Source organism: Plectropomus leopardus, chromosome 2 (assembly GCF_008729295.1).
Source record: "Plectropomus leopardus isolate mb chromosome 2, YSFRI_Pleo_2.0, whole genome shotgun sequence".
Lineage (NCBI taxonomy): Eukaryota > Metazoa > Chordata > Actinopteri > Perciformes > Serranidae > Plectropomus > Plectropomus leopardus.
This window is the reverse complement of record NC_056464.1, coordinates 25505810-25524370: the sequence shown is the minus strand read 5'-3', so window position 1 is coordinate 25524370 and position 18561 is coordinate 25505810. Positions and strand designations below refer to the sequence as shown.

The following is an 18561-nucleotide window of genomic DNA, read 5'->3' as shown; positions in this document are numbered from 1 at the left end:
ACTACACCGCCGTTAACCCTTTGAAACCTGGATCGACATCAAGTCAATCAATTTTATTTATAAAACTACTACTACCGCTCTTTATTGTCATTATACAGTGTATAACGAGATTGGAGAGCTTCTCCATTCCTTCAGTGCAAAAGTACAAAAGCTTTTTACAGAATTAAGCACAAAATAGGTAAAAAAAAAATAGCAATAGGAATAAAAAAAAAAAAAAAAAAATAGAAATAAAAATAAAAATAGACACATTTAATACAATGTACGCTCCATGTGCTTCACACACAACAAATATTCACAAAATAAAATGACATAGGGCGGGAATGCATATTTAAATACATGTACAAAGAAGAGAAAAAACAGGAGTTTTTACACCTTTATTTAAAAGGTGTATTTAAACTCACTAACATGTTGGGGGGGAAAAAACAGAAATTTGTGATTTGATAAAAAAAAACATTTCTTGATTGGAATTTATTATAAGATTTATATTTATATACAGCCTGAGACAAACCTCCACACCAGGTCACCACCTGATCTATCATTGGCACCATCCTCTCACACTTGAGGCTTTTAAGTTATTTATCAATACTGTTGTATGTTGGACATCTGACCGTCTGACTCTGCTACATGGCCGCCACTGCTGTTGGTCATGTATTGTCAGTGCCTCGGACTGTATTGTCTGATGTCATACCCTTCGTCCTCATGTCCTGTTATTTGTTTCTTAACCATACCCGCCCCTGAAATTGCTCCTCAGAGATGAATACAATCCTACTGTAACTGTTACCACTAGAAAAAAAAATGGCTCTTGGCTGTAGATAGCTTCCTAGAACTACAAAACAGCAACAACTACAACTAAAGATGCATATACACTCAAACTAACATATCAAAATATGGATGATTTCAACTGAAATTATTAAAGTCCTTAAAAACTGATGTGGCACTCAGTTTGAGAGTGAACAGTGAACTTATTGAACCTCATCTCAGTTGGGTCATATTCGGTTCAGTGATGTTCTGTGAGCCATATTAACTGGTTGAGTGAAACAAAGCAACAAATCCAACAGTGAGCTTCATGTAGGCGGACCCTGTGAACCTGTGGTCAAACCAGCTTGTATTGCTCTTATTATGCACTTTTTGAAATGCTGACTAGAGTTAAGTTGCACTCATGAATCAACTACACTACCTCCTACACCAAACACTTGTTTGTTTGCATAAGTAGCAAATACTTGCTGTTTTTTAGGGTTTAAAAAGGGTATACTAAGGGTAATCTATTATAGATACATAATTTATGGCTCATATATGGAAGTCTGAAAATATCCCTAGGCAAGAAATCTAGTTGGGCCCAACATACATCAATTTAATTCAAATAAATTTAATTATCTGTAGCAAATGTAAACCTTGTCATGAATTCAAATAATATTTTATCCTTTATTTTTCTTGGCTTTCATCATGCAGGTGATTGCGAGGCTCTGCTTCACATTTAAGACTGTCCTGGTTTGATTTCTCTTCTTTTCACTTCCATTAACACACCTCCTCTTCATTTTGCATGATTGAATCGAAGTGCATCCTTCAAAACAAACTTTCACAAGTCACATTGTATTAACAGGCATAAAACACAACCCCTTAAGAGTGGTTGAAAAGCGAGTGTTTTGCAGCAGCAGTTTAAGAGGGGGGTTGGGGGCTGTGTATTTTGAGACGTTGTTGATGCTGTGTCAAGGCAGTTAGACTCTGACATATATGATATGCCCTGTCAGTGAAATTAGAGTCATGCAGTCCACTCCTGTTCATACAAATCACATGACAAACTGATTTATTTGTACAAATAAATTATTTATGGAGTCAGTACTAATATACATACTGTGTACATTCAGTTCACACCACAGAAATCCATGAATGGGACCACACTGGGATGTATAAAGTGATTTTGTGGGGCCATGGATTTTTAAACCTGTCTTTCCGCTTCACAATAGTTCAGAGCCAACACCTCAAACAGCCTCAATGTAGTATGCCGTACAATCAAATTAATGAGCACCTCAGATTTTGGCAAACAAAAAAATTATAAATCACCCACCATAAATCACCCACACAATAACAGAAGACAGCTTTCATCCTGTTCATCCACAAAAAGTGAAAGATGAAGAGCGAAAGAGTGCAGAGGTCCTCCCTACGACACTAAAAGTAATGAAGGCTGAAGGTGACGATGTTATCACTCATCCGATCGGAGCTTGGCAGGCTTTCTTGCAATAATAGTAACACTAATATGAGTTATGATAATGTTTTTTGGTCAAGGGAGCATTTCAGGAGAGCTTGAGCCCCTATGGTAATATGATCTGTGCGTCCATGCTGCAACATGTAGTGCCAGTGATGTGGGTTGTATGGTGTAAAAACATACTAAAGGGATAGTTTGAATTTTTTAAGTGGGGTTTTATAGGGTACTTTTACTATATAGAAAGTGTATAACAAACAGATGTCTGTCTGCATGCCCCCAGTTTGGAGAAGCAGGCTGGAGTCTGACACAAAAGCTAAGCAGTGTGCTGCTGTGATTGGTGGTCAGAAACTAAGTACATTTTAAGTCCCACCTTTAAAAAAGTGATAATAGGTAAAGTGTACACTATACTAACAGTATTTTCACTGCTTTGCCTTTTTTCAGACAGCCTGTCCAGAGGGGAAAGTGCTTCAGTGCCCCATCTATGATCCCGTCAAAGCAACTATACTCTATTGACAAAAACTATAATTACTTTTTTGACCGTGAACTCACCCTTTAAACGCCAAAGTCACACAATAACATAAAAAACATAATTAATCGTGACACCATTTCCTATATTATATGTTAAATAATTATCGTTTTTCTCAATTGAGTCTGGCTTTGAAGAAAGTGATGTAACGGCTTAATTTTTTTAGTAATATTCACTGTCGACATGCTGACCCTTACCACAACAGTAAATTGTTTAGTCTCGGATTCCAGCCTGCTTCTCCAGGCTGAGGGCAAAATGACTGACATCCACTCTATATATAATACTGTTTTTGGATAAGTACCCCATAAAACCCCACTTCAAAAAATCAAAATTATCCCTTTATTCCAGCCTGTCGTCTCTTTGCCATAAAATTAAGAATAAGTCAAAGATATTTTTTACACTGTTTTTTACACTGACATTGCGGTATTGATAGCCTTAAAACCAAGCTAACACCTTTTACCACATTTAAGTGTTTTACAATGGATTTTGGATTTTTTTTTGTTTAACTGGGCATAGAGCCTATATTTAACATTTCCAGTCACCTTTCCACATCTTTTATTACCGTTTATGTTGGTTTTCGCAAATCTGCACCTGAACTCTCTTTTTTTAAAACTAACAGAGTGCTTAGCTTCCTTTCCAACCTGCAGTAAAATATCTATTAGGTATCAGAGTCAACTGTCACTGTGTTGGCAATGGTTTCACTGTTCCCATGGTTACAACCAGCATAAGGCTGAAAACACATTTTTATGCCACTTTTTCACATTGAATTGATCTAATGGTTTGCCTGGAAAGCCTGCACTCGGTGCAAAGTGAGGCTCTAAAGATAGAAAGTGTTATATGTTGTTCAGATTGTAAATCCATTAGAGAAAAAAAAATGATTTTAAGAACTACAAAAGCAAACTTGACTGCCATGTACTGGGAGCATCTTGTAATGTAGTTTAAAGGTGCAGCCTGTGATTCTAACCCAGTAGACACACAAATTCCACAAATATCTCCTCAAGGTCAATAGGGTGTCCATTCTGTGTGTGCACCAAACAAAGTCTAGTGTCCATACACAGCCCTGGCTCCATAAATGGGAAACAAACAAACACTATTGTGCTGCACTGTTGAAAGGACAAGGGAAAAGCCATGGATGTATAATAAAACGTATATAAAGAGAAAGGCATTGGGAGCAAGAGTGACAATAAAACAGATCTTCTGAAGGAGCCCTGAGGGGGAGGGGTGTATTTGTTTGGGTGTTTAGTTCAAATATAAACAATATTTCTCCAGAGTCGCAGAACGAATATAAAGGTGGGTGTAGTCACAACTGGATTACCAACTGAACAACATGGGCAACCACCCCAGACCTCCTGTATTGTAATACAACAATATTGTCCCATTTGGTAGCAGGGCCTTGTGTAAAAAATCTATGTCTGACCGCAGTTATTTTTCTACATTGCATTCACATTATGCTTATTCCTAACTAAAGGTGTGTTTAATCGAATAAGCACAAACCAACTGACATGAAGAAAACCGAAGGCCAGGTAGTGAGGTGTCAGTGTGACTTTGAGAAAACAACAAAACGAAACATAAAGCTGTTGTCTGTGAACTTGGCTGAAAAGGCTCAACATTAAATTTTGCCCCGAGGGCCCCCAGACAGGTTAATCCAGCCATGTATGTGTATAGCATACACATCATTTACATAACGGAGTATATTTAAACATACAGTATATGCTACTTTACAGTGTTGGATTGTAACTAAGTACATTTATTAAAGCACTGTACGTGAAAACAAATTTGAGCTACTTTTACTTTTCTTGAATATTTCAATCTCATGCCACATTCTACTTGTACTACACTTCAGAGGGAAATAATGTACTTTTACAGCACTACATTGATTTTAGAACTTTAGTTATTCGTATTTTGCACACAAACCATTCATTATTCATTATTATAAGTCATTATTTGTTCAGAAACATGACATGTTTAAAGCCCCACAGCTATGAACACTTGCTGCTTTTCCTTTTAATTATTTTTTTTTCTTTCTGCACAGAGTACTTCAATATTCCTTATTATACCCACGTAAGTAACATTTTCAGTGCCGGACTTGTATTGTAATTGAGTATATTTACAGTGTGGTATTTGTACTTTTACATATGTAAGGGATCTGAATACTTCTTCCACCACTGTCCATTTAGTATTATCTCATTTTGAATGTAAGGGTAAGCGACTACTATCCCTCAAATGATAGATATGCTCTGGTAGTCATAACACAGGGCATTATTAAAAACAAAATTGATTATTAGGACATAAGACAGAGACCTTTGCTTTTTGTTGCCAGCAATAAAACTCTAAGGGTATGAATAGAGTCCGGACAGCAGCTAGAATTTACTGTGTCCAAATTGAAAAATTGAAAAAAAAACATTCTTGCAGAAATCACCATATGATTTACATGGAAATCAAAGCATTCAGCTGCCACATGATGAGAGCACTGTGGGACAGAATATGCAGTTAGGAGGATTTTTGTGTCTACTGGCAGAACTTGACAGCTTTGTTCTGTGAAAAAAATAGAAAAGAACATCTAAAACATGATTGTTTTTTCCTGAATAGCAGCCTGACATCAGCTCCATCTTGTTGACAGAGATTCACTGTAGAGATGACAGAGTGCAATCACACTTCTTCCAGCTCAGTTCCACCCCCCTCCGATTTGTTTGGTTTGGCTAAGTAGTGACTCACAACCCACTGCTGGACACAGGAAACATTGAGTGTGTCTCGATTTGGAGTTTATCGTTGTCATGGCAGGTTAACAGATTACAGCCTTGAATTCAGATAGTATAATTCACATATTAAAATTTGAAAAGCAGCGAGATGAGAATATCGTGAAATGATACAGGAAAACAAGTCATTTACCCACATGTTTTTGAAAATCTGAACACAGTTTGATTTAATATTATGGGAGTGGTAACATGTAGCACCACTTAACTTTGTTTTTCACAGCAGGAGCCATTGCCTTTTCTGATTGCAGACATAATTGTGCTATAATGCTTTGTCTCCTGATGGATGCACTTTGTGTGTTTTTTCCAAATACCAAGTCAATACAAATGCATTACACAAGCCTCAAATATATGGTTGCTTTGGGGAAAACTATGTGGTGCTCTTTGGCTAATGACATAAAAGGTGGTGGTACACCACATCGTGAAATATATGAGCACAAAAAGCTCTGCAATCCTAAAGGACAGTTTTGTAAGAAGAAAAACGGATCCTGGTGCACTTTGACAGTTGCGGTGCAGACACTCAACAGTTTTTGTAGACAGTGGGAAAATGTGTGAAACACACATACAACTAATGTTAAGCCTGTGCTTGAGTAAATATGAATATATAGACAGACAGTACTGTGCTTAAGTCCCAAGCCTCCTTTAACTTTTTTTATTTTAGCCAGGTTATAATGATTATACATATTTATTTCTCAGTAGTCTCGTACTGAAATACAACCAGAACATATAGGAAGTAAGTAAGACTTTAACAGGCTGAAGTTGCAAGTATTTAGTGTAACCTTTCTCTTGTACAGGACAATATAAGATTTACAATACTAATCTTCTGGTGCATTTACACCAGGTTGCATTCATGAACATATTCAAAGCTCAATATTGATTGTTTGAGCTTCCATTTTTCCATTTCCAATTCCACTTTTAACACCAAATATTGACTTCAGTCTGAAGAAGGCATTTCGTTTTGACTTTTTGGTATTTTAATGCAATTGTAAGGGTTTTTTTGTATCTTAATAAAGAGACTGGGAAATGAATAATATAAATTTAAAAAATAAATATATATTTATATATCAATATTACAAATTACAACTTACTAAAACAATGAATCTATGGTGGCCTAAGACTGTTGCACATTACTGTAAATTATTATGTATGCTGATATCAATGTAGTATCCTGCATCAATAACATTAGATGCCCGGCCCAGAAAGGCTAAAAAGGCAGTTAGCCTATACAGAGTATATTCTGTTTGCTGTCATACTTGTTGTGTGTATTATTTAGTGTATATGGGTATAAAACTATCTAGTGTATAAAACTAGCACCTACTTGGCCACTCAGTCCAACTTCTCACTTTCATCAAACCAAAATAATTCATTTTTGTTCTGCATTCTTAAAAAGCCGTAGCAGGTTATCCATAAAGTATGGACGAGCACTCAGAGTTTCGGCTGAAATGTTCACAGGGCTCAATGACCCGTGCATCCCTTAGTCCTGCAAAAACACACCGATCCAAGTGAAACCTGTGTTGTTAAGGAGTCCCTTGATGATGCACTTATCTGTTCTACTTGACAACCATAAAAAGTTGACAAAGCACAAACAGGTAAAACAAGACCAGCAGATTTCTCCAGGTTAATATTAAAATGGTGATTTTTAATGTATAAAAAAACCCACAATGAAATCATTGAAAGCTTGCATGTTTAAAAACTCTTAAAAGAAGGGTGAAATAAGGGAACAACTTCACAGATCCCAGATCAGCTGTCCCTGGGGTTACAGATTAGAGTTTACCCTTGGCAAGATTTTTGTTTTTCCTGGACTGACATGAAAAAGGACAACTAATGTCCCATATCCTGTTTTAATGATGGGAAAACAATTTGGCAGTTGCTCATAAATGTGCAAAAATGTTTTTGTATCATGTTACATTTTGGGTTCTGTACATTGATAGTGCAAAAAACAATAAATAAATAAATAAAAATATTTTCTTTAAAAACACATTTTAGACATAGTTTTCCTCCCCCCTGGACTAGAGCCAATACACTGGACTCGTGGTCATGTTTTCTGAGGGTAAGAGGTCAAATTCTTTTGAGTTTGAAGGTCTCTGCTCTTAGACACACTTTATTATCATTAGCATAACATAGACAAAATAAATAACATTTAAGACAGACATTACCCTCAACTGTTGCCATGAGTCTGAATCAGAGGGCAGTGAGTAACAAAAATCAGATTTAAAACAAATAAAAACAAATGACGCTCAAAATACATGTACAGTTTCATCTACACTGAAAAAGCTCACCCATGCAAGGGTATTAAAGACATTTAATCGATGCAACAGCCGTCCCCTCCAATTATCTGTGAATGTCAGCAGCATTTAGACACCCATGATTTTGTTCTGCCTCTTTGCTCTGCCTGTCACTATCTGTCACAAATGAATGTTGAGGATATTCTTGAAGACTCGTTTGAAGTTGCCGTTGCAAAGCGGGTATATAAAAGGGTTGAGAGTGGAGTTGATGTAACCTAACCATATGGTGAACATGTGCAAGTCGTGGTGTACGCATTCTCTGCAGAACGCCATGACCATGAAAGCTATGAAGTACGGGATCCAACACAGCAAGAAAGCAGCTATTATAAAACCCAACTGCTTGGCTGCCTTGTGCTCTTTATGGATCCTCAGGCTTTGGATACGCTGACGTGATTGGTCAATAAACCTTTGCCACGTCTGCCTCAGAGTCACAGCGTTAGCTGGGTCCAATTTGGCATCTTCGACCCCTTCCTCCGTCCAGGGCAGAGCGTGACCAGGGTCGTAGTTGTTGTCGAGCACAGAGGTGTATCTCTGCACGTCTGAAACCTGACTGATATCACACACGCCGCTCACTGACTTTGGCACTGTGACGTGACATTCGTTCAAAGACGTTTGGAGTTTGTAGTCGTTATTCCCCTCTGAGCTAATTATGTCCTGTGGCACCGAAGGTCGACTTAAAGGAATGTCTGACTCCTTCTCCTCAGGAGACAGAGAGCACTTTTTGACCTTTTGTGCCATTCTGAGTCGTTTAGTTGTCATGGCAAGCAATGATGTCTGTTGGCCCTTTACACCAATTTTTCTGTGAGATCTACATGAAGCCGTTTTAGCTCTATCAGCATCCTCCAGGGAATACGGCTGATCTAGAGTGTTCTGGTCCAACAAGCGCTGTTTTTTAGAGAGTTTCATTGGAATGTCACGTCTCCTGTTGGGTGATTTGGAGTCATTTTTCACTGCCGATTGGGCATGTTGTCCATTCTCATTCTCCCCAAATGAGTCTGTCGGATGAATGATTCTCTCTCTGTCCCTGAGATGTTGCCTCACCGCCAAGTAGATGTGCGTGTAAAACCACAGCATCAAAATTGAGGGCACGTAGAAGTTGAAGACGGCAGTGATAACCTTAAACCATGTGACAAAGCGGAAATCTGTGTCACACTTGTTCTCCTCCTCGGGTTTAAGGTCTACATGTGTGAAAGACCTCCATCCTAAAATTGGAATAATCCACATCATTGACAGCAGCCAGGCACCAGAAATCATCACGCTGGCTTTACCTCTCGTTCGATATTTCAGGTACTTGAGCGGCTGTCTGACAGAGCGGTACCGGTCCAAACACAGAATAAACAAGCTGAAGATTGAAGCTGTGCTTGCCACGTAGTCCATAATAAGCCAAAATTGGCAGACTGCCCGTCCAAGCTTCCACTCATCCTCTAACAGATACACCAGGTTTAGAGGCATCACTGTGGTCCCCACGATCAGATCTGCCACAGACAAGCTGACAATGTAGAGGTTCCCGACCGTGTGGAGGCTCTTCTCTCTTTTCACTGCGTAGAGGACGAGCAGGTTCATTATGATCGTGACGAGAGAGAGAAGGCCGAGACAGACCCCCAGAAGGGCGCTGTGGAAGTGGCCATGCAGGTTTAGGGTGTGATTGCTCCTCAGTGAGTCAGCGTCGAGGAGGTCACTCCAGCTGTTGTTGCTGATATTGACATAGCTGTTGAGGTGGAGAGGGTCTGTGAAAGGCGACAGAGCAGATTCCATCATGGTAGGTGAGATGGTCACCTCCAGAGCCAGTCACATCATGGGAAACAGTAGTGACAGTGTGTCTTAAACTGTCTGCCAAAACATGTATGGATCAGGAGGTCAAAGTGTGTATTTACTCAGTTTGGATCCAAAACTTGCAGCATGATGATCAGTGCACCGTTGTGTTAAAAAAGTGTCATGTTTAAATCCTGGAAAAGGTCAGTGGTGTCTTGATCTGTAGTTCATTCAAGAAATCCAAACTCTTAAGGCCTGGAAAACATGAAGAACAACAACACATTAAAATTTGTTGCGTAGGTATACTATGGAGGATTTTCCTTAAAAAAAAAAACATGTATAGACTCATCCTGAAACAATCTTTCTCAATCATCATCTATGACTCACTAGAAGTGTGTGACAGTGCATCTACCTACAGAGACTCTGCCCTCTGCCTGGATTTTCTTATTTTCTTCTTTATTTTGCTGTTTCGGGATGAACTGGGATGTTACATAGTGTGTAAGTGAGGTTAGGGCTTTCTAAAAAGGTGGTGAAGATGTGCCAGACCATAAGCAGCAGCATCCAAGAGGAAGCTGTAAAAAAAATCAAAACAAATATGGCAATGCAAAAATGCCAAGCATACAAGGCTGCAACAGCTAATCTGGGGTTGGCATTCACTTTTGCAGGGGGCACTGTTTACAAAGAGCCACAGACAATTCCTGCATATTATTCCTTTAATTTCTGACTGTGTGACATAAGAAGACTGAGAGAGGAAAGTTACGCTGCCCTCACCATAAAACTCAGTTTAAGTTAAAAACATGCACATGTGAGCTCAACTTTGTGACATAACAACTAGTCTGAAAGCCAATCATGGACCAATGTAACGAACACAAGTTTGATGTGTCAACAAACCTCCTGGTCACATACACTAGAATGGACTTTTCAGGAAAGTAGCAGACATCTTGTCATAAGGCAAGTGAAGAAAAATATTTGCATATTCATATTCATATATTTTGGATACTCTGATGTTGAAGACAGAGTAGATGTTACTTTCATAGTGATGGAAGTATTCACACCCTTTGCTTAACCCTTTGAAACCTGAGAAAATTGGTTTGATTTCTTTAAAACAAAAAATGGGAAAGGCAATGAGAAACAAATAAGGCATGGCCCAGGAATTAACAAGAAATTAGTGAAAAGTCATAATAACACTATCTGAAAACAAGCACACAAAAAAGAAAAGAGGAAAAGAAAAAAAGACCATATAAAGCGATGAAACTTTAAAAGATATATATGTATACATTTTTGTTATGTAACATAATTCTAACTATATAATTATAATAATTATAAATGCAGTTTTCTGGACATTTTTCTGTTTGTATTTTTTTTTTTTTAGAATTTTCATAATTTGCGGGACATTTCTTGTCCAGTTGGTCAGTGCCTTTTTCCCTTTGTTAGAAATCAAACCAGTTTGCTCAGGTTTTTCAGGGTTAAATAGCTTGTGAGAGGCGTCTGAACACAGCACAAGAGAACTGATGTCGGTCCAGGTTTTAAAAGGTTAAAGATGTACCGTGCAGGAATTGTAATTAAAAGTTTGTAAAGAACATCATCAGTGACTGTGAAAGTGAAAAGCAAACCCCAGATTCATTTTGGTTTTCTATATTTATGTTTTTTTCAGCAGTGTCAACCAGCAGCCATCTCTGGGATCCATGCTGCTTCATGGATCCCAGAGATGGCTGCTGGGTCCTGGTCTGGCCTTTTTATAAAGTTCAGACCTCACCTGCCCACTGTCCCCAGAACCATCCAGAACTCTGCAAAATTTACCAAAAGTGTCAAAAGTAACATTATGTAGAAAAATATTACTTGATATAACGTGATGTATCGATGTCAAGGCCATAGCCATGGAGTCAACATTAGGAGGAACCAAATTTGCCAGGGGGGGTCTGTGTCTTAGAGATTTATTAAGTTTATTTATGATTATGATGACATTTGCTGATGATTGTTTAGAATAGTGGTGCATGGTTGCCTGTAGTGGCATAACAAAAAAAATGTATTCTTAAAAATGTATTCTTAATTTCATACTTAATTTCATTTCAGCATATTTGAATATTGAGGAGGGGATGTGGTCCCACATATATAATAAATATTGCCTTGATTGATGTGTTAGTATAGCTTTTGCATTTCTAGTTGAGGGTTTTCATACTTTACATACACTTGAGTAATTTTTAGTCAAGTTGTTTATAAGGGGTCTCATGACAGAAAGGAAGAACTCGTTCAACAATATGCAATACATAAGAACAAATGCAGCCACATGCGAGTATATTCTGCAACTTAAACACAACTCAGTGCTTCAAATCTTTTTTTTTTTTGTGGTTTAGATGTACAGTATCGTTGGCTAAAATCTCTCTTGCTCTTTGTCTTTCGCTGTCCAGCTGGCTTCCTTTAACACTCACACAAAGGGGAGGGTGGCAAATCCCATCAACCACACAGCAGTAGACAAACTGTGGGACTGGACTAAAACGAGGCTATAAAGATGCTGTTTGTGTTGCATGATTTATAAAATCCTAAACTGACTGCAGCCTGTTTGAAAAAATGTTTGAATCTGCAGAGCACAGGAAGACGTCTCCCATTAAAGCATATCAGTGCGCAGCTGGAAAATCTCCCCTTATCCCCCATCTCGACTGTATGGGATACTGATTTTTAAGAGAGATTGAAATAGGCCATTACCATGGTGGCAGGTGGGCGTTTGTGAACATTGCTTGCATTGATAGACCTGTGAATTGAAACACGTCATTGGGACCCCTTCAGTTACCCTTTTTTTATTATTATTATCATTATCCAACAAAAGAGAACTATCATGTCTGTTGTTCTGCCAATAAGACCATCGCATCCCACTCATGTTGAATCATTTCTCACTACAAAAAATAAGAAGAAAAAAACTGTATAAAATTTAAAGTGCTGCCTGGAAATGAGTAGCCAACTGGGAATCAAAATCCCTCTGTTTGGGTTTACAGCAAAAATCATCTTGCTAATTGAATAAATGAAATGATACAAACTTTAAGACATGGGATTTGGGTTGCCATCAAAAAGAAAACACTAATATGTAAACATAATCTGAACCTTTACCATTCAAAGATTAAAAGATGGTGTAAAGAAACAGGTTGCTGATTGATTTCTTCCCTTTTTTATCAGACGGAAATGGCTTTTATATTGTCTGTATATGTGTCTATCTGTGCCTGCCTACTGACACATTCGAGAGGGGGAGGAAGAAAAAAAAACTCACTAGTGTTTATTGCTCAGTTGGAATGAAAAAAAACAAACTCACTCACCACAGCTCAGAGGTTTTCAGCAGAGCATCCTCAGAAGATGACTCATTCTGTCATCATAGTTTTGATATTAAAATGGGGTGACAGTGGGTGAATAAAGATTTCTTTGCTCTTATCGCCCCCATGTTTACATCTCCTTGCCTGTACTAAATCAATCAATGAATAACTAAGCCAGGGAGACTGGAAGTATTGCAAGAAGTTGATAAACTGTGGCACTATCCGGTGGATGCTGTCTGCAGTGCCTTTCAGCTTCATCATGACATCAGATGGAGACACTGATAGGTGCATTTTTTCACAGTTAAAGCTTCAAATTGGTAATAAAGTCTATTTCATGCCACATTTTAAACCAATTCAGATGTGAAGGGCAACTACAGCACCCATGCACACACAGTATTTTGCATATGCTTCATATTTTAAACTTCACATAAGAAACTTCAATTGAATCTTCTCAATTAATATGCTCCTAGATGGTTTATCATCAGCTTCTATGAACCTCTTTGGCTTTGAATCTGATCCGAAATTTGTGATTGTAAACAGTTTTCCTCGCTGTGTTCATATCCTTTGTGTTTATACAATGACTGCCTCCGCAACACAAATATTTAGGGACCATATCACTCACCGAATTCGCAAAGAATAACAAGATAAAAATGGATAGATGGCGAGGAAAATAACTGCGTGTCTTCTGCGAGTGCACACTTCTTATCGCACCAGAAAAGGACAGGATATTTATCCAGGGCTAATTGTTCAATAAGATTATGCGTAATGAGCGCAGCCTCTGTGATTTCATTAGAAAAGAGCGGGAACGCTGATTATTGTGTTGTCCTGTCGCGACCTGTTGGAGCTTATCTATCAAAATGAATAATGGCTCTCGTGCGAAATACTACAGCTCGGTGCGCAAAGAGCCACCTGTTGAGCCGCTGCGCGCAAACTTTTATGCTTTCAGCATTAACACGTGCACGTCTTGTAACAGTCAGATAATGAACTGTCTTTTCAGTCACTTAAAATTAAACAAATAATAATAAAAAGTTAATCAGTTCAAAAATCTAAGTTATTTCAGCGTAAATGCGTCTGATAAATTTAAAGTCAATCTAGACTCACCAATCGTCAATTTCCAGGAAAGTCCGTTTAATTCCAGCTTGTATTCCGGGTGAAAATCAGTAAACGAGTGAAGAACAGAGGTTGAGATTGCAAAGAAAAAGCCTCCCACCCTCTCTCTCTCTCTCTCTCTCTCTCTCTCTCTCGCTGTCTGGACTGAACACAGACTTTGGAGTTTACATGATATGGTGATGAACAGTTGCAGCCATAGAAATGACCTTGTTACTGAAAGTGTTTCCACCTGATGGAGTAGCGCGTTCTGATTGGTGTATGATTCACTGTGCTGTTACAGGCAGACTGAGTAACTTCCTCCACGTCATAAACCTAGTTTTACTGGATATTGCCTTTATTGACTGCCAGTGTCATACATATCAAATTCTGGACTCTATGCATTGGCAGTCTTTGTGGGCAATCCGCCCTCCTTCTCTTGATCCATGATCCTTTTTTTTTTAACCCTTATTATTTGTAAGTCTTGTTTTTTTTTTAACAAAATAAGCAGTCACTTGCTCAGCTCTTGCTGCGATTAGAAATGAATCATAGTGCACAGAAGACAAAACCATTTTGCACCTTTAAGGAATAAAAAGAGCCCCAAAAATCCTCCACATTTTTGTAAATACAAATTCAGTCTTTCAAATGGTCTATTCAATCAGTTATGATGTAGTTATGGCATTGATAACTAAAGGCAAACTTTTCATGATGGACTTTTCGAGGGCCCCCCTTACACTGAATAATGAGCCCCACTTTCCCCCCACTAACACTCCTGTTGACAGTGCTTTATCCTTCTACATCATCTGCTGATTTCAAAATGCTACCAAGGCACAGACAAAGACTGTCAGAAAAACTGTAAGAACGGCCACTAAATTATTAGGGATTACTTTACCAAGTATGGAGCGCATCTACAGAGACAGAATGATGAGGAAGACGTGCCTATCAGGCAGACACACTAGGTGCCGTCTGGTGGCGCATACTTGCACTGCCACCAGTTCTATCCAGCCGCGTCCTTAGCTGACGCAGTCCAGCAATGTTCCTTGTGCACACGTAAGGTGCCTTTTGGCATCACTCGCTTGCACCGAAAGCACTGACAGAGCGGAGCTATTCTATGAGCTACGAATGAGAATGGGCTGGTCCTCATCAAGGACGACCTCATCACTGCAGGTTGTGGAGATAGTTTTGGTGACAGCACGCTCTATAACTCACCAATTTTATGTCAAGTTGGATGAAGTGTTGCATTACCATCCCTCATTTTGCCCTATGGAAGGAGACGTGTTGAATCCTGCTGACTGGATATCTCCAGTTATTCTTACACAACCTTAAAGTGACTAGCGAGCATGCTACAGAGCAGCTAGCAGAAAGTGTGAATGTAATAACTGTGCATTGGGAAGTAATGAAATCTGAACACAAGTGAGCAGCTGGAGACAGTAGGCACACGTGTGAGCAGCACTGGGTCCTGGCTTTCAGTTTGTGTTTTGATCACCAAAATGCATGTTAAAACCAAGAGGAAAACTCCAAGGCTGAAAAATGAAGCAAATGCAGAGTTGCCAAAAACTGCAGTTCACTGAATGGCCACTTGAGGCTGGCTCATAAACAGAGTAAATAATACATCCATGGTAAATCCTCATATACCTACATGTTAAAATGCCAAACTTTAAAGGAAAAAAAAAAAAATTTAAACACCCTTAAAAAAAATGGTTTTGGTCTCTATAGCAAATTTTCCATTATATGACAACCATACGAGTGATTTTTTTTCCTCACACTTTTTTCCGTTACACTTTTACAATTTATTACAGCATATTTATAAGTTACGCATATTTAAAGACGGGGACGCTTGAGTGACAGACTGTCTGCAGATAGTGTCCTCGTTTCCAATCAGATTCACCCCTCGCTCATCCGCAGCCTCTCATCCAATCATTGTCACTTCTTGCGAAAAAAAATGCCCACATTGTCAAACTCAAGGCTTCAAAATGGCAGTCTATTAACAAATGGGGGACGTCACAGTAGCGGCATCCATTATTTATACAGTCTATGGTTATTATGAGGTCTAAACAGTCTCTTTGTCACTCAGTTTTCCCACAAGGACAAAGAAAATATCCACATTGTAAAACATCATATTAAATCTTTAAACTCTCCACTCTACGGAAGTCCTATATCAAAGCCAAGTTAATAGGAGAGCTGTTGATTGTTGTGGACTAACGGTGAACTTGGAAACATCATGAATTTCTTGTCTCATTGTAGCTTGTGTGTTGTGATTTAACTCAGCATGCAGTGTGCCCAGCAGCAGCAGTTCTCCTCCAGCTGTTTATCAAAAGGGTAAAAAACACACTGTTGTTAGTGTCGTCAAGTTCACCCAGCAGCAAGCCTGATATTAAAGCATAAAGTGATTTTATGTCCCCGACCCAGTGTTAGGAGTCTTTTAAAAATCATTTCACTTGATTCCTCACTTACAGACCTTCTAGTCCAGTATGAACCATCAAGACCACTCAGGTCATCTGGTGCAGGTCTGCTCTGTGTTCCAAAAGTCAGAACTAAACATGGAGAATCAGCATTCAGTTTCTATGCTCCGTATATCTGGAACAAACTACCAGAAAATATCAGGTCTGCTGAGAGTCTAAATTCTTTTAAGTCAAGGTTAAAGACTCACCTGTTCACTGCTGCCTTTGACTAAAAGGCTTTTTACTTTTTAAATTTTATATTTTACTTCGAAACTCTGCACTGCAACTCTTATTTCAATATATGTGTTTTTATATTTTTGGGTTTTATCTGTTGTTTTCCCACTTGCTGTTTTTAATCACCTTTTACATGCTTCTTTTATAATGTTTTAAATGTTTTTCCTTTCCCCCTGTTGTTGTATTTCAATGTTCTGTGTGAAGCACCTTGAATTGCCTTGTTGCTGAAACGTGCTATACAAATAAACTTGCCTTGCCTTGCCTTACAGAGCCAACATGTCCAGGTATAAGGCTCATCAGCGTCAGGGCGGTGTCCACCCACGCTAAAGGATATCTCACCATGTCCCATATGTGGTTTTATGTACATATGGGATATATGACTGGTTTAACAAGGATAAGGTGCAAATCAGGTGCATTTCCTCTGTAAGTATTCAAGAAAGTGGCCTGCAGTAAAGATATCTGCTCCGAGAAATAAACATAGCAGCAGCGTTAAACCAGTACAGACATGATGACAGTTTGGATTGAGAAGGGGCTGTAAATGCCATAATGCTTTTATTGCTGCTTGTTTAAGTTTTATTACAGCCATCACTGACCCATACACTCTGCCATATAGGGACACCTTGTTTTTGTAGAGTCCTGCTAATAATTGGTTACTAAAGTCTTGTTAGTCTTTTCCTACAGTATAGGCTTTTTTTATTGTAAACAACTTAATTTGAATTGAAACACCTTTTATGCAAAATCCATTAACAGCTTCAAAGTGTCTCATAATTCACACTGCAGCTTCAAAACAACTTCAAGTGTTTCATCTGCCAAAGGCTATTAACGTGGAGTGTTACTTTCACAGTCCACATGGTTCAGAGCGGATGATAAACAGTTGACCAAAGGCCCATCAGGGGATGTTTTGTCTGAAGTGACGTGACATTTGCCACCTGTAAATTGAGATTTTCTGAATGTGTATTCTTAAATCACTGGGCTTCCTATTAGGGAGAGCTGACAAAATATCAAGCATGTTTGGAAGCATTCAGCACATCTCACAGCAGAGGGGTGATGAGGCGTCCCATGGCGCTGCTGACATGCTGATTCGGAGAATTAGAATCCTCTGGGCTTTGAGCTATTATGAAATGGCTACTTGGGCAAAGGGAATTCTGATTTGCGCAACATGATGGCAGCATGTCAACTGCAGGAGAAATTTCATGAGGTCAGAAACTCAAGACGTTTCTCTTTGTTGCAAGGATATATTTATGGTAAGGTGTCAAGACATTTAAAGGGATAGTTTGGATCTTTTGAAGAGGGACTGTATAAAGTAGCTGTCAGCAGTCAGTGTATTACGTACAGGAGATGGCAGTAAGCATGTTGCTGGTTTAGAGAATCACACGAGTACCAAAAACGGGAGCTATGCAATGAACCACTGTGGATGGGGCAACAGCAAAATACATGTTCGTGTATGCACTTTAAGTGTATGCTTTATTGAGAGTGTTAATGCTTTACATTGCTGTCAAACAGCGACTTCTCACTGAGAAATGAAGTATTAAATTGCCCTCCTAAAGGGCAGACTCCATTCAGAAAAACAGTGATTAAATAGCACTGATCACAGCATTTGTGTTATTGTTTGTCTTTGGCCTTTGTAAGCGTGGATTTGGATTCACCAAAGTCACAAAATAATACAAACAAACTAAAACCAGCAACTCTCATCTTCAAAATTACTATTTTCATCAGTAGAGTAAGGTGGCTATGATGAGAGAACAATGGGTGTTAACAGCCTCACTGATGGACATCTGATGGCAAGGCAAATAGGTGAAGCATACTAAATATAGCGTACATTTAAAATTATATTTATTTTTTTTAGCTGGCTGAAATATGTTTAGGTGCTGACCCCATCCCCAGTAGTACATTGTTCAACTTTAGTGGCAGTTTTTCTGCCTGCTTCTCTGGGGGCGTGCAGACTGACATATACTGTAAGTAACACACTGACAATGAATACA

The 18561-nt window shown here is 38.7% G+C and overlaps 1 protein-coding gene across 1 annotated transcript; it reads right to left on the bottom strand.

The window, feature by feature from the left end:
* Nucleotides 1–7167: 7167 nt before the first annotated feature.
* On the bottom strand, nucleotides 7168–13987 carry hrh1 (histamine receptor H1). The gene is made up of 2 exons (XM_042499469.1): nucleotides 13920–13987; nucleotides 7168–9774 (listed from the first exon to the last, which is right to left on the bottom strand). Exon 2 carries the CDS (start codon nucleotides 9523–9525, stop codon nucleotides 7888–7890), a length of 1638 nt encoding a protein of 545 aa, XP_042355403.1. The 5' UTR covers nucleotides 9526–9774; nucleotides 13920–13987; the 3' UTR covers nucleotides 7168–7887.
* Nucleotides 13988–18561: the final 4574 nt, after the last annotated feature.